Source organism: Hibiscus syriacus, unplaced genomic scaffold, assembly GCF_006381635.1.
Source record: "Hibiscus syriacus cultivar Baekdansim isolate YM2019G1 unplaced genomic scaffold, ASM638163v2 tig00110374_pilon, whole genome shotgun sequence".
In the NCBI taxonomy this organism is placed as follows: domain Eukaryota; kingdom Viridiplantae; phylum Streptophyta; class Magnoliopsida; order Malvales; family Malvaceae; genus Hibiscus; species Hibiscus syriacus.
Window position 1 is genome coordinate 156,669 of NW_024062710.1, and position 16,148 is coordinate 172,816.

Genomic DNA, 16,148 nt, shown 5'->3' on the forward strand with positions numbered 1-16,148 from the left:
AATTAATATATACTTTATAAAAATAGGATATTTATTTATTTAAGAATATCAAAAAGGACTTCTAGGTGCTTTAAGACATCCCATTTCTTAATATTAAAAAATAAATAAATATTAAAATATGATTATTTTTCTTAAAAGTAATTTATATAAATTTATAAATAGGATTTTTATTTAATATATATATAAAATATAAAAATAAGTAAATAAATATTATTTATTATATGACTACATAATAATAATAAAATAATAATAAAAATAATAATTTAAACATATTGAAATAAAAAGGACAATAATAAAATGCAAATAAATAATAATTAAATAAAATTAAACAACAAGATTAAAATGTAAATTATCAAAATTAATGAACGTAATTCGAATTATTATAAAAAAATATATAACTACTAGTAGTGTAATTAGCCCTTAATTATTAATAGGTGATTAAAATAAATATTAATTAAATTATGAGGGACTAAATAAGATATTTAACCTAAGATATATATAATTAGGTCAGGGATTAAATTATAATAAATAGCAATTCGAATACCAAATTAAAAGTTCAGAAGTTAGTTTCAATGACTAAAATATAAATAAAAAATTAGAAAACCGAATCAGAATACTTATAAATTAGATTTGGTGACTAAAATATAAAATATGAAACTATAGGTATAGCGTGTATAGTTTGGTCATTGGTGAAATTACACACATACCCTCCCCAAAACGGTGTCGTTTGAGAAGGAATATATAAACCCAAAATGGTCGGTCATAATGGCCATTTCCTTTTATTTTTCATTTTTCACTCTCTCTCTCTAAAAGAGAGAGATGAAAAATGCTCTCCCCTCTCTCTAGATTTCCCTCGTCGGAGGGAAATCGGTCATTGGTCGACCGCCAGCCACCGACGGTGGCCGAAAAATAATAACTTACACCAAAATGAAACCCGACTACCCCAATACCGAATCTGGCTTTGATTTCCCCTAAAAAAACTCCTAATCAGAGTAAATCTAGATTTTTACCTTCGAAATCCGAAGGTTTCCGGTGACGTTTCAAAGGTTCAATGATGGTAAGTATTCCTCCTTTTCTTTTCGTTTGTTTTTCGTCTGCTCTGTGGTTCCTGTTTGTTGTGTGTCTTCTTCGTGGTTGTTGGTTCTGGAGTCTTCGACGGTGACGTGGCACTGTAGTGTCGACAGCAGAGGCGGCGGCCGCGTGGTAGCTGAGGAGGCGGTTGGAAACGTGGCCCTAGGGTGATGATACCCTAAGGTTTCATCTGGAATCATCTGAGCCATTGGATCAAAGCCAGATCCAATGGTGGTAAGAAGAGGCGGCTGGGATAAGAGAAACCCTAGTTGGGTTTTAGGGTTTCGTGGGCCTGTTCTAATAGGGCTTGTAAACTGGGCTTTGGGATTTAATATTTAGGCCTATAATATGTAATAATAATATTTATTAATAATAATAAAAATATAATAATTATAACAATTATAATAATAATAATAAAATAAAACGGGCAAAAATTTAGTGTCTACAGAACTGAATTCAAGTTATAATTTCATAAATTCGGCTCGATTCAGATTTTTTTTTAAATCGAGTTATAAAACATATCTCGAATAACTCAAAAGTTTTAGTAATTAATGAATTATTTTTCAAGTTTGAGTCGAGTATCTTAACTTTGTACGATGTATATATATCACATACGAAGAAAAATATATATTGTATATGGTTGTAAAATATCATTTAAATTGAATTTAAATAGTCTTATGATATAAATATTTATAATTAAATTTAAACAAAAACTCGAAAACTCAACTCGACTTGAATTTTATAAACTCGATATCAAATTCGAGTTATAAAATAAGATTTGTCCAACTCAAATAACTCAAAATTTCAAATCAAACTTAAGTTTCTAATACTCTTTATTATGTTTCGGAAATAAAAATTGATAGTTCTTCTATTCATGATTAAAGTAATGAATTGGTAAAAGAGATAATTTTTTAATTAAGAAATTGTGTTTTAATAGTATGAGATAATTTTAAGATAATATTTTTAAAAAAATTATTAATTAATTATTGACAACATACACCTTACGGTAATTATTTAAACTCAAGATCTATGAAAAATAACACTCTTTTTAACAACTGAAGTTGCAATCTCTATTGAATCAAAATCATTGATAATTATCTATTCTAAAATAAAATAAAGTAATCTTTGGATTCACTGTAAAAATTAGTGCAAGTTATGTCAAATATTTTCTTTTTATTCAATGTAAATTAAGTTTATTTTCTTTTAGTAATGAAAAATATTTCAATTCAAGTTGGAATTTCTTTTACTTTGAAAAAGAAACCATTTGTACCTTGAATTAAATTGGATTGAGAAGACTATTCTTATAATAAATATTCACAGTCCTCATTGTAGATTAATTAATTAATTAATTGAATATCAATTCTTATCTTTACTTATAAATAATTTGCTGCATAAAATATTTGTATAAGAAAAGGACTCCTACTTTGTGCTTTTGATTTAATCCTCTAATTTGATAGTTCCTTCTACTACTGATTCACGTTATGGATAAATAAAATTAGAGATAAATACATTTCATTGGACATCGGGGTTGGAAACCGGCCGTCGCGAACGACGGCAATTGGCCGAGATCTTAGAGATAATTTTTTTAAATTGGGGAAATCTTGATTTAGAGGAAAATATTTTTAAAAAATAGATTGAATTTTATAGTAATTGCTAAATTTATTTTTAGATAGTAATTATTTTAGTTATCATGTCATGCGATTTAGAAAAAATAATTTATTTATTTTATACCATAAAGATAAAAAAATTAAAAGCACATTAATCAAAATAATTCTTTCTAAAAAGTTTGAAGTAAAATAATATTTTTAATGAAAAATAGTTCAATTCAAGTTGGAATTTCTTTTACTTTGAAAAAGAAACCATGTGTAATATAATAAATTGAATTGAATTGAGAATATAATTCTTATAATAAATATTTATTGTCCTCACTCTAGATTAATCAATTAATGAATTGAATAGCAATACTTCTATTTACTTATTAAATATAGAATAATTGCTACGAAGTATAAGAAAAGGACTCCATACTTTGTGCTTTTGATTTAATCCAAGTACATTATTTAATAAAGGCTTAAATATACAAAAATTGTCCAATGTATGCCTTAGGTTCTAGTTTAGTACCTAACGTTTGTTAGTTTCAATTTGGTGTCTAATGTTACATTCCGTAATTCAAATTGGGTCAGACTGTGACGGATCGTTAAGTGACACTTGTCACAATATGATAATTTTTAAAATTTTATTTAAAATTTAAAAAACTAAAAGTATATATATTTTTAAAAAGAAAATGCAAATTTTGAAATAAACCCAAAACTTTGAAAACCTTCATTTCAACCCCTAAACCTACCCCAGCCACCGCCTTTTTCATCGATGAGGCTCCAACCGACCTCCCCTCCCCAGTAATCAAAACCCCCATGAAATCGTGACCGATTGATGGTCGATCGACCGTCGGAATCGCATGGGATCGGGAATTTCATCCTAGGGTTCGCAAGGTATAAAACGTTGATTCGCCATCGATCGACCGTCGATCAGTCACAATTTCATGGAGGTTTTGGTTGCCTGGGGAAGGAGAGGTGGGGTGGAGCTTCATCGACGACAAAAGATGGTGGTCGGGGTAGGTTTAGGGGTTGAAATGAAGGTTTTCAAAGTTTGTCTTTTCTTTTTAAAAATATATATATACTTTTAAATTTTTAATTTTAAATAAAAATTTTAAAATTACCATATTGTGACAAGTGTCACTTAACGATCCGTCATGGTCTGACCCAATTTGAGTTACGGAATGAAACATTAAGTACCAAACTAAAACGAAATAAATGTTAGACACTAAACTGAAACTAAAGACATATGTTAGACACCTTTTGTATATTTAAGCTCTTTAAACTTATATATAATAGATGTACTGGCTTACTCAAGTAAAACTCTAAACTTTAGTGTTTTGTTGTAATGTAGCCTCTCTCTCTCTCTCTCTCTGTCTCTCTCGGTATAATCAGTAAATATAATCAGTTTATTAGGTCAGTAACAAACAAATCACATCAATTACACATTCAATTTCAAAACAATAAGAAACGTATGAACTTGAGATGAACCCTAATTTCAAAAAACAAAAACAATACAAATATAACTCATTTAAACCCATCATTCTCTTGAGATGAAACCTAATTTCAAAAAACAAAAACAATACAAATACAACTCATTTAAACCCATCATTCTCGTAAAAGATGGCTGAATGCAAGAGAAATAAAACGAAGCAAACATCTTCAGTACAAAGGTGGTGTCATCGAAGGTCGAGATAGGGGCCTCGGCATTAGATATAGGTGCGGTTGCCGTGGCTTTTGAGATAGGGAGAGGGGAACAACCTACCAGTTCAATTTTTACTGCCTCCGTCACAATCGCCACGTCCAAAAATAGCCTCAACTTCAATGACACCATTACTGTTGTTTTATTCATGCCTAACAAGTTTCACTATTCTTAAAATGAATTTTTGATGTTCGATCCCTCAATGTATAAATCAAAAACCTACAGTACTCTGACCCTAATCAAAGAAACATACAATTCAGACGTCAATCTTGCAAACATATGAAAACAGAATGTGGCTGTTAGCAAAAAGGCTGAATAGATAGGTTGGCAAAATGGTCAGACAAAACATTCAAACACATCCAGATAACTGCATTGTTATCCTAATTATGTATCATATACCATTTAACAGAGTAGCTTATTGAAGTTCAACAGCATGCATGGAGATAACCAGCAAAGAGAACATTAATTTTAAAAGAACATGTCTTGTGCTGGCGATATGAAGGGACTGATAACTCTCAGCGATAAAGCAACGATGAACCACCAAAGGCATACCGGGACGAAACTGATGTAGAAGCAGATGCAGGTTTAACATCTCGATGACGATGTATCTGGTTCCGATCTATTAAAGCACCAGAAGGATATGCAGAATATAACCTATCCACTTGGTTGCTTTCCCTCCTCAAAAGATCAGTCTCAATTGGCTGTGCCTCTCTCGGGCGAGGTAGGTAAGCGTCCACCAATGGATCACCAGAATAACGGCCATAATATGGATCTGTACTATAGGAGTCCAAGGTAGAAGCACCAGCTACAGATGTGTTTGCAGTTCGTGCAGAAACTGTTGGTTGCATTTCCCGTGTAGCACCCAAATCATAAGTCCGGTATTCTCTTTCAGTTGAGTAAAGAGGATCAGAGCAAACTGTATCTCTCTGCGAAGGCACAGGTTCCCTGTATACAATATCTGGTTGTCGCAGAGATGCCTCTCTGTGATCTCCCATGTAAGATGTTAACCAAGGAGTGATACGATGCTGAGGAGTCAAGTTACTTCTGTCCCCCAGAAGACTATAAGTCCTATATTCCTTCTCACTAGGGTATAAATCATGACCATCCTCCCTCTTAATAGATGCCAACTCTCCATATCCAACTCGCTGATCCCTTTCACAGGGAGCATAACTTCTAGCACTAATATTGGTATAAGGATCCCTAAGAGAAGCTTCCCTATGTGATGGGGGCCTTGCTTCCCTTGGTCTATCATGAACTTCCCTTGATGGGCGGTGAAAAGGTGACGCAGTTGATTTAACTGGAACCGGTCGAAAAAGTTCTGTGAGCTTCCGAACCTAATGGAAATATTGGATGTTGTTAATGCAAAAATATGAAAGGAAACTATGAACATCAAACTAACAGGTAAGAAAACAATTCCTTGCCTGTCTAACAGTAAGTTCAGTTTTGAATTTGTTTTTCTCATCGTAATTTTCCCTGATTGCCTTCTTGAAAATGTTCTCTGCCAGAGGAAGACAATCAGCATGGACACTGAACCGTACCTGAAACAAAGTCATTGGTACAGAAATCTCCTTAAAGTAACGAATAAGAAAAGTTGTACATAAAGGAAGATGGCTGAAACAAAACGGTACCTGAGCAGGGAAAGCCCCACCAAAAGCCTTGGGCTCGAGTTTCATGCCACCAGAAGAGGAGGCCTCATAAATCCCATACAAAAGCTTGAGATCATAATCATAGAGGAAAAGCTTAACACCAGGCCTAATGCCCATAACAAGATCCTTTTTACCTGCTGGTACCCCCATTACATAATATCCGAAACAATCTGGCTTGGTCTTTGCGTTGCACATAAATATTAGACCATCGATCTTTTCTTTCTTTATAATTTCTTGTTTCTTTCCCTCACCATCTCGCTTTTCGCCACTTGTGTTATTCCTCATTGAATTATTGTGTTTTTCCTTCTGTTCATTTCGTTTTCTTCTTTTATTACCCTCCTCATTTTCTTCATTCTTTGTATTTCTATTAGAAGGGCCAGGTTCCTCACCACTTTTCCGTTTATTGGGATTGTTATTTGATTTTGTAATCTTTTCCTTGCTATCAGATGCACTTGTATCTTCTTGATTCTTTTGGATCTCCTGGCTCTTCTCTACATGCTCCATACTTGTGGTAGCATCCTTTTTCTGATTTTCTTCAATTGAGTTTAACTTTGTAACGCCATTTTCAATTGCTTTACTGCCTCCTGATATGCTCGTGCTTTTCTTCTTTTGTTTTTTCCTCTGGACCTCAGAAGTAACATTTGCTTTTCTCGTCTTTAGGAAATTGTTGGCCACTGACTTTGCAGTATCAGATTTGGCCTTCGATAAATTAGAGCTTTTCTTTTCAGATGATTCTGATTTTGCTAAGTCTACTTCAGTAGTGTCAGCTACATTTTTGTTATTTTCTCGCTCCATAGTCGACAGAACCACAGAATCTTAAAAGCCAACTATATCCCTGGTCAAACCAGCAGGCAAGAAGATAAAATTCTAAAACAGGACAGGAATGCGTGAAAGAGAGTAACACATAACAGTATCTCTTGCCAGTGGAGCATGATCTATAAAATAGACTCCATAGCAGACGTAATTATACCATGTCCCAGATACCCATAGAAGAGTAACACCCAAAAATAGAGTCCACATTCAGATTCCCACCTCATATTTTTATGTTTGGATAGTGACTAAATGATAAACTTGGCTGCAGGTGTTACATTGACATATTCCAACTGTCTTGAAATATCACATTTACTGTCATACAATTTTTACATCCGCATTGTGACTTGAACCAGATTAATATTGATTAGCTATAACTTCTTCTCAGTCGTGCAATACTACCAATTTTAATTAAGAACCACATATGATCATCTTCTTGCATTTGGACAATTGAAAGCTCTAACTATCAATTTAAAAGAAACTCGATATAAATATTTAAAGTTATATGCTGGACTCCAAACTAGACGAAGCAAATATCACAGGCCATGAGAAAATTCTCCCTTCTCCTACTTAGAACAAGGAACAACAGTCTAAAATAAAATGCCATAACTTTTAACTCTATTCTTCCCTTCCACCAATTTCATATATCTATTAAACAAGCTCAATTTAATTTCCAAGTAACTAGTGATTCTCTCATTCTGAATGTTTTATTCAGTATTCCAAAAGCGGTTTAGCATACAATTAATGTATATAATATCAATGCACGTTTATCTAAATATCTTATTAGATCCCAGTCCTTGTATAGCTACTGATAAATTCTCAAAAAGTAACACATGAAAGTGCACAAAAATCTGTTCCAGTTCCAACTAAATTAGTAATGATCCTTAAGAGGTCAAACAGCAAAAAAAACCCACATATATCCGAATAAACACAAATTAAAACGCGCAAAAGTAAATTAGAATCGTTTCAATCTTAGCTCTAATCAATCAACAATTTTCACTAACAGTAAGCTTTTACAAAACCCTAGAACGTTAATCCACGTCAAATTCCAACTTACACAGGTAAATCAACGACAAAAAAGAACCCATGAAAACGCAGTAGAATAATCAATCAAAAGAGACCATTCCCATAATTATAAAAATTGAGAAAAAAAATTCAAATTTCCGTTACCTTGCCTCTTCGTTTCCCAGTAGACAAACAATGACAAAATCAAATTACACTCCGGAGAATACCGATACGGAATCCGATCAAACAAGCATATTAAGGATTTGAATCCTCGAAAGTGGATGTTCGGGGGATAAAGTTTTAGGGATCCCTTCAATTACAAAGATAACAAATTTCGAATTTCTTTATTCTCATTTTATCTCAAGGGTAAAAAGAAGAAAAAGAATCTTGAAATAAAAGTATGAACGAATGGACAATGACACGAGTTGCGTTTAGATATAGATGCGACAAAAGCTGGTGGATTGTTAAAATGGTGATTTCCCCAATAAATCACCTTATTCGTTTTTATTTTCCTGTCTAGAAAGACGTCCTGCCACGTGAGGTAAGATGCGCCATGCAACGCGTCTTTTTAAAAGTGTGAAAAATTCATATGTTAATTTTATAAATATTTTTAAAATGATGCCTAATATGTAATTAATTTATGTTAAAGTGATATTTGTGTAAAAATATCAATTTTATCTATTTATTTTTTTATGATATTATTTTTTAAAACATTTAATAATGTTTATTGAGTTTTAAAATTAATTTTTTAAAAATATTAAAATAAATTTTTAATTATAATTGATAGATCAAATGAATTATTATTTATTTTTTAAAAAAATAAATAAAAATCCAATAAAATTCAATAAAATTCAATAAAAATATAATGTAAAGCTAAAAAATATCACATCTTTATTTAAAATATTTTTTTAATATTAATTTTAAAAAAATATTAAATAAATATTAAATTTTAATTTTATTAAAAATGAATAAACATTATTAATTGTTGTTAAAAATAATAATTAATGAATAATAATTCATTTGATCCCTCAATTGTAATTAAAAGTTTATTTTTATATTTTAAAAAATTAATTTTAAACTACTTTATTCTCAAGACCTATAGTCATGTTTATGATTGTTAAACAGTCGTAGGTGTAGAAAGCTATAGGAATCGAATGAAAATTCAATCGTACAAAGTTAATAACTCAAAATTGACTAACTGCTGTCTAAATATCAACTCAATTGTACCACGAATAAACATCCGATCAAAGAGTTGATTTTTTCTGCTCAATCTTCACAAAAACTATTTTGTCTCATCATTTTCTTCCGCGTATGAGCTTCTTTTTTTTATAACATTCATGCAAAAGAATACGTATTGTGTAATTTCATGCAAAAATTAAAATTTGTCGAGTTATAAAATAATTTGCAAAAGAATATTTAAAAATATTTAAAAATATTAGTATTTCTTTTACAAAATGATGATGATGATGATGATAAATATTTTATAATTTAAAAATTTCATATATTTTTGAAAAAATTTATTGACTTTTAAAATTAATTGTTTAAAAATATAAAAAATATTAAAATAAACTTTTAATTACAATTGACTTTTGTAATAAAAGTCACTTTACTTTTGATTTTTCTGTGTGCACATGGACAACTATATTCAATAGAAAAGAATTTAAAAAGAAAGGAACTCATACGCAGGAGAAAATTATGAGACAAAACAGTTTTTGTGAAGATTAAACAGAAAATATCAACTCTTTGATTTGATGTTTATTCGTGGTACAATTGAGTTGATATTTAGACAACAGTTAGACAATTTTGAGTTATTGACTTTGTACGATCGAATTTTCATTCGATTCATGTAGCTTTCCACACCTACTACTGTTTAACAATTATAAACTTGACTAAAATAAACTTTTAATTACAATTGAGGGATCGACTAAATTATTGTTCATTTATTTTTTAACAACAGTTAATAATGTTTATTCATTTTTAATAAAATTAAAATTTAATATTTATTTTATATTTTATATTTTTTAAAATTAATATTATAAAGAATATTTTAAATAAAGAGGTGATATTTTTTAGCTTTACATTATATTTTTATTAAATTTTATTTATTTTTAATTTTTTATTGCATTTTTTATTTATTTAAAAAATAAATAATAATTCATTTCATCTTTCAATTGTAATTAAAATAAATTAAAAGTTTATTTTAATATTTTTAAACAATTAATTTTAAAAGTCAATAAACATTATTAACCGTGGTTAAAAATAATATCACAAAAAATAAATAGATAAAGTTGGCATTTTTACACAAATATCATCATAACAGAAATTAATTACATATTAGGCACCAGTTTAAAAATATTTACAAAATTAACACCCGATTTTTTTACACTTTTAACAAGGCGCGTTGTAGGGTGCATGCTTTAACTATGTGGCGTCAGATCAGCGTAAAGCGCAGTGCAGGGATGTGCTTTCTGTAAAGGGTGTTAGATCAAGAAATATAGTCTAAACGATATCTGACAGGAAAATAAAGACATAGGATGATTTTTCGGAAAACTGCCTGTTAAAATTAGGGTATTCGAATTTTTTATATTTGAAATATTGGGTATTTAGATTCGATTTGTAACCTGGCCTGAAAGAGGTGGGTAGTCATAAATTGCGTACTTGTAAAACTCAAATATTTGTATTTTCAAATAAAATATTTTTTTAATTTATATTAATTTTTTAAAAATTAACATAGAAAACGCAAAATTTAAAACTTAAAAAAATAATAATGCATAACATAGATATAAAGATTATAAATTCAAATTATGTAATCTAAAAATAAAATTTAAAAACATAAAATAAAAATAATTTAAATGGTAAAGTGAAATATTTTGAAAAAAAAATAGAGGTTTAGAATGTCAGGGTAAAATAATTTTGAAATTAGAAATAAAATTTAAATTTAAAATAGTAATAAAATAAAATAAAAAAGAAAATTGGATCGATAGGTCGACTGGTACCCACTTAAGGACAATTTTGTGGTTAGGGCTTAACCTGAAAACCTACCAAAAATAACAGGTCAGATACCTGACCCGCAAAATGAGTACTTATCTTTAAAATACCCAATAATTTATATTGGGTCGGCGGTGGATGGGTGGAGTACATATATTTAACGAATATTTATCATTTTAGTATTGTTTAATATATATTTCTGGAAGTGGCACTCTTTCGGTTGAGCTGGCGAAAGACGCGTCTCCGGGGATGCTCTTTATCCGTGTTTTCGCTGAGTTAGATGTCACGTGTGGAAGGCGCGTCTTTCGCCAGCTCGACTGCCACATATTTTGTTTAATAATAAATATTTTATTTTATTATTATTATAAATTAGTAATATATTATGTAAAGTGTTTCGATTATAATGTAAGAATTATCAAATGTATTTTGTTAATGTGTGTTAAAGGTGGAGTGAATTATCTACATTAATATGATAGAACAATATATGAAAATCAGTTTTGACTTTATTGTAGTTATAGGAAAAATGTATGAAATTATAATATTACACATATGGTTATATTATTATTTTTGATTTTGATTATCGATCTATTAATTTTATCAGTTAATTATTTAAATGTTATCAATCTAGTCATCTCTTATCAATATTTAACGAAAATATTGATGCATAAGTTAATAAATTAGTATAATTACATATTTAATCTTCAAGACTTACATATTTTATGATATTAGTCTTATTAAAAATTTAATTTAATAAATTTAATCCTCCAATCAGAACATGAAATGTGTTATCGAATACATAAATTTTTTAATAACTTTTAATTTGTTTAATTTAATATTTTTCTCTACTTAGAAGGTGGAATTATTATTATATTTTAAAAAGTTTTATAACTAATAATATTAATTATTATATTAAATAAATATATTAAAAATATTTATGTATTTAAAAGTTAAAAAAATTATTTAGGTATACATACATTGACAAATTATATAAATGCAATAACATTAAATTATTAGAAACAAAAACATTCATTTAAATACAATATTAATTACATAAGAGTTAACGGTTATATGATGATAATAGAGCTGGACATTTTTTTCTATTGTGCCCGATGTTTCTACAATGCCCACATCGTTTTTGTTCTGTTGACTTCTCCCGAATATCCATATCACAATGTATTCTAGTAGATTTTGGACGACCGGAGTCCCTCAATAGCAATGGATCTGGTACAATTGTAAGCCAAGTTTGAATCTCATTTGGGTCTCTTTCGTTTCCTATGGGTGGAAACTCAAATTCATATACCTTGAATACTTGTGAAAGTTGGTATACGGGATCAACATAATTTTTGTAGTCCAAATGCGAATGTGAGCAAGCTGCAATGTCTGGAGATATGATCAATATCCAATCGCAACAACATTTCGTTTTCCATTATAACTGTAGACAAAAACAATATAATTAGCACAAAAAAATTAATAATTCTAAATAAATAATAATTATATAAATATTATTTTAATAAAAAAATAGTTGGAGAATTTGAGTTATATAAGAGAGGAGAATATGATTTTGGTGTGAAGAATGAGGGAGGGTTGAGGGGGTTTATATAGGGGAGGAGGAGGGGTAGTTAGGGAAAATGGATGGGGGTATATATGGAATTTAATGGAAGGCACGTCTCCGGGGATGTGCTTTCCACACGTGGCAGTCGAGTCAGTGAAGGCGCGTCCCCGGGGATGCACCTTCCACACGTGGCATCCAACTCAGCGAAAACACGGGTAAAGCGCGTCCCCGAAGACGCGTCTTTTACCAGCTCAGCCGAAAGGGTGCCACTTCGGAAAATATATATTAAACGGTGCTAAAAAGATAAATATTCGTTAAATATGTGTCAGTTCGGTCAAATCGCCATTTTTTTTAATACCCCTAGCGAATTCTACTGCTAATTACAAATTTACTCTATTGCAAAATTTTAAAAATATTTACTAAAATACCAGAATATGTTAATATTTAAATCGGGCTCAAAAGATTAATTGAATAAAATTTACTTAACAGGAGATATAATTGTTTAAATTTAAATTTTTAATGAAGAATAACATTTTTTATTAATAAGACAATAAGTTCAATTGAAACATTACTTTTGTACACGTTTTAGTTCAAATTAAATAATAAATCATATATTTAATTACGTAGGTATGATAGCAAATGAATAAAAAAAATAGATAATAATTCCTCAGACATTCTTTTGTGATTCTTAAAATAAAGAAATCTGTTTAACAAAACTTTTATTCTTTTTATTTTAGAAAATTCTAAATTATTTAACAATAAACGTTGAAATACCTTTGATACTCAAATCCAAAACATTTTTAGATAATAATTATCTCTTTAATTATTGTGGTAATTTAGTTAGTGTAAAAATAATATCAACGATGTTCTTTTTTAAAAGAGAGGGGACATGTTTCGGAATCTATGAAAGCAAGGGCATTCGAAAGTATGGATTTAGATATTTTTAAATTTAAATACCATACGTATCTGAATGCACACAATACCTTTAGATCCAAACATCTTTAAGGACTTCTAATGGATTGAGAAAGGAATTGGATGCATAATGTAATGAATTGATGGAAGAATCGAATAGATTTAGAAAATGTTAAACGAAGTAAAGGAAATAATGTTTTGTGTCCCTGAAAATTTGGGGATTATTTTTCTTTTCCTGTTTGATCCATTTGTTCAAAAAGCAAAACTCAATTTGAAGCGCTAGTGTACTCTTTTCGTCCGTTACAATACACTTTGATCGATTACAAGCCCCCCTTCTTTTTCTGTTATCAAGCCAACTAAAAATCCAGTGGTTTAAGCGAGTAAAACCTGTAACATAGAAGTTAAGCAAAACCAATGAAAACTACAGAGCAACATAGAAATTATGCATTAAAGTTCCAACGCAAAACACTTCTAAATTTCAAAGGCCGCCAACAAAAGAGTACTCTTTTCAAATGACAAACACAAAACAAAGTACACCAACAACCGACTCTTATTAACACAGTTTTTACCTCACATAAACAGCTCTCAAGGCCCCTGCATCTATTATTTTCTGCTCACCATGGCTCAGATTTTACCCTTGCAGACCAATAATACCTACAGAATTTACAATAAAAAGTTACCAATCTACAAGATTAAGAACTTGCAAACAATAGTAGAAATCATAGTAACTACTCTTGCTTTCGCATGCATGATACTACTACAGTGAGAGATGTTAATAGAAAAAAAAAAGTTTGTTCGAATGTGACAGATAACAAAATTTACCACAAGCTACTCTGCCACCAGCATTTCCTGTGCTTTTGCTAAGCTCATGGCCTCCTGCAAATATGATAGCAGTGTCACAAATTATGCCCTAACATCTGGATCCAGTTCATAGCTCCAGCGGAAACTTAGTTAATATTAACAAAAGGGTGACCGATCTAGTGAACTACTTATTTACCAGCGCTCGTACACATGCAAACACTATAGGAGAAAGAAAATAATTTAAGCAGAGTTCGGTTTTTGAACTATTATTACCCTTGCCGAGATCATCAGGATCTGCATGGACTACAACAGCTCTTCCGATAATGGAGTTCGCGCCTTTGAGAGGGATCTGAAGAATTGAAAGAAAAAAAACACAGCTATTAGCGATAAACTCAAGTCAAACACTGGTACAACAATAAACATAAGAGAAAGAAACTTGGATGGATGTAAGCATAAACGTATGAGGAGTTGAACAAAGACCTGGCTGTCGATGATAGAAAAATTTGCAGTACCTGGACCACAAACAAAATTAACAAAATAAATAATAGAAGTAATAGGAAAACAAACATGCTGCTAAAAAAGACGTGAATTGAAACAAAGAATGAAAATATAAAATTTTAGAATCTTTTGAAAACCACTTGAAGCTTATGGTCATTGACCGAAGGCAAATATTCCTACCATCATCACCGACAGTGATATTTCCTAGATCACCAGCATGGCGGTTCTCATCCTGTGGAGCACCATGCTCTTTTCCAGCAGGATTAAAATGGGGCCCTAAAATCAGATCAATCACAAGGTCAAAATCCGGAAAAACAAATACATGTAAGCTGAGATCAACTAAGCCAACTTTTAGACTTTTTACCAGTTGACATGCAACCGTTAGTAGTGTCCCCAAGGGCATGAACATGGAAGCCATGGAGTCCAGGCTTAAGACCAGAAATTTCCCCGGTCACAATTGTTGAACCTAGAAAAAATGGAAAAGATAAAACTTCTACATGAAACACAGAAAACAGAGAGATCTTATCAGGGTTGGTGATTTACCCTCTCCATCTTGGGAGAACAAAATAGTTCCACTAACACCTTCACTGCTGCTAAGGACGGCAACGGCCTTCACCATCTTAGTATGTGATCTATACTACACAATGTTAGATATGCCAGTATACCATTTTACCTAAATCAATACTAAATATATGTACTACATCTAACAATCAATCCAACAGTGTCCTAAATTCAACCAAAAATCATCAGAGAAATTCAAGGAATCACTAAAATAAAATTACAAAAGCTAAAATTTTCATCAAATGAGTTAATTTCTCCCAACTAGAAAAAGACCATCTTTTATGCACGATCATTGAATCATATAACAGCAAAAAAGAAGAATACTTCTCTCAACTAGATTACAATTTCTTAAAATGAAAAGAAAATTTATAACTTTCAAAAATAAAAAAGGAAATCCAGCTACTTCCTTCAGAAATAAGACAAAATGAAAATCCATAGTCATCAAAATCAAGCTTAACTTATGCAGGAAAAATTGGGGGGGGGGGGTTCAACAAGCAAGCAAAATCTAGGTAAGAAAAACAGAAATCAAGAGCAGACCTTGAATAGAAAAATCAAGCTTGAAGTACATAGAAATGGAGCAGATCAAAGCTTTAAAACCCTAAAAATGAATGAAAAATAAGAAAGTCAATAAGAATCTAACCTCAGAGCACCCCTTTACGGACTATAAAAAGAAACAACAAAACAAGATTGTAGGAAGCTTCTATAGTTCTGGCAAGATTAATGTGCACCTACCGCTATCGAGGGTACAATTGGTAATTGATCAATGGGATATTGGGCTTAAAAGGTGTCCTTTTCTCAATAAGAAAATTCCATTCTTCTACCCGACTTGCATGTTAAAATGTTAATAGAAGGCTTAAATGCATATTTTTCCACTCAACTATATTTTTTTTTTTATCGAATTGTTCCTTAAAACGGATTCGCATCTCTTACAATCAACACATTTTTTATCGAATTATTTCTTAAAACGGATTCGCATTTCTTACAATCAACATATTTTTTATCGAATTATTCTT

The 16,148-nt window shown here is 30.5% G+C and overlaps 2 protein-coding genes across 4 annotated transcripts; both read right to left on the reverse strand.

The window, feature by feature from the left end:
- Nucleotides 1-4,641: 4,641 nt before the first annotated feature.
- LOC120121494 lies at nt 4,642-8,205 on the reverse strand. 2 transcript variants are annotated; one of them, XM_039140838.1, is made up of 4 exons: nt 7,989-8,205; nt 5,991-6,835; nt 5,784-5,900; nt 4,642-5,696 (listed from the first exon to the last, which is right to left on the reverse strand). In XM_039140838.1, the coding sequence occupies exons 2-4, from the start codon at nt 6,801-6,803 to the stop codon at nt 4,878-4,880; spliced, it is 1,749 nt and encodes a 582-aa protein (XP_038996769.1). In that variant the 5' UTR covers nt 6,804-6,835; nt 7,989-8,205; the 3' UTR covers nt 4,642-4,877. The 2 variants fall into 2 exon arrangements, with proteins under 2 accessions (XP_038996769.1, XP_038996768.1); XM_039140837.1 differs by having other exon boundaries at nt 5,991-6,843.
- Nucleotides 8,206-13,676: 5,471 nt separating this feature from the next.
- On the reverse strand, nt 13,677-15,862 carry LOC120121497 (superoxide dismutase [Cu-Zn]-like). Of its 2 annotated transcripts, none has more exons than XM_039140842.1 (8): nt 15,776-15,862; nt 15,118-15,206; nt 14,939-15,040; nt 14,755-14,850; nt 14,557-14,588; nt 14,350-14,425; nt 14,098-14,151; nt 13,677-13,929 (listed from the first exon to the last, which is right to left on the reverse strand). In XM_039140842.1, the coding sequence occupies exons 2-8, from the start codon at nt 15,191-15,193 to the stop codon at nt 13,907-13,909; spliced, it is 459 nt and encodes a 152-aa protein (XP_038996773.1). In that variant the 5' UTR covers nt 15,194-15,206; nt 15,776-15,862; the 3' UTR covers nt 13,677-13,906. The 2 variants fall into 2 exon arrangements, with proteins under 2 accessions (XP_038996773.1, XP_038996774.1); XM_039140843.1 differs by lacking the exon at nt 15,776-15,862 and adding an exon at nt 15,673-15,697.
- Between the last annotated feature and the right edge of the window lie 286 nt (nt 15,863-16,148).

Bases quoted from the DNA above. Each gene is read 5' to 3' on its own strand.
- LOC120121494 (XM_039140838.1), bottom strand. From the start codon at position 6,803: ATGGAGCGAGAAAATAACAAAAATGTAGCTGACACTACTGAAGTAGAC. The intron at 5,901-5,990 runs GTACCGTTTTGT...ACTTTGTTTCAG, and splicing joins GTGGGGCTTTCCCTGCTCAG to GTACGGTTCAGTGTCCATGC. The intron at 5,697-5,783 runs GCAAGGAATTGT...TATTTCCATTAG, and splicing joins CTGAACTTACTGTTAGACAG to GTTCGGAAGCTCACAGAACT.
- LOC120121497 (XM_039140842.1), bottom strand. From the start codon at position 15,193: ATGGTGAAGGCCGTTGCCGTCCTTAGCAGCAGTGAAGGTGTTAGTGGA. The intron at 14,589-14,754 runs GTAGGAATATTT...TTTGTGGTCCAG, and splicing joins TATCACTGTCGGTGATGATG to GTACTGCAAATTTTTCTATC. The intron at 14,426-14,556 runs GTCTTTGTTCAA...TCAATTCTTCAG, and splicing joins TTTCTATCATCGACAGCCAG to ATCCCTCTCAAAGGCGCGAA.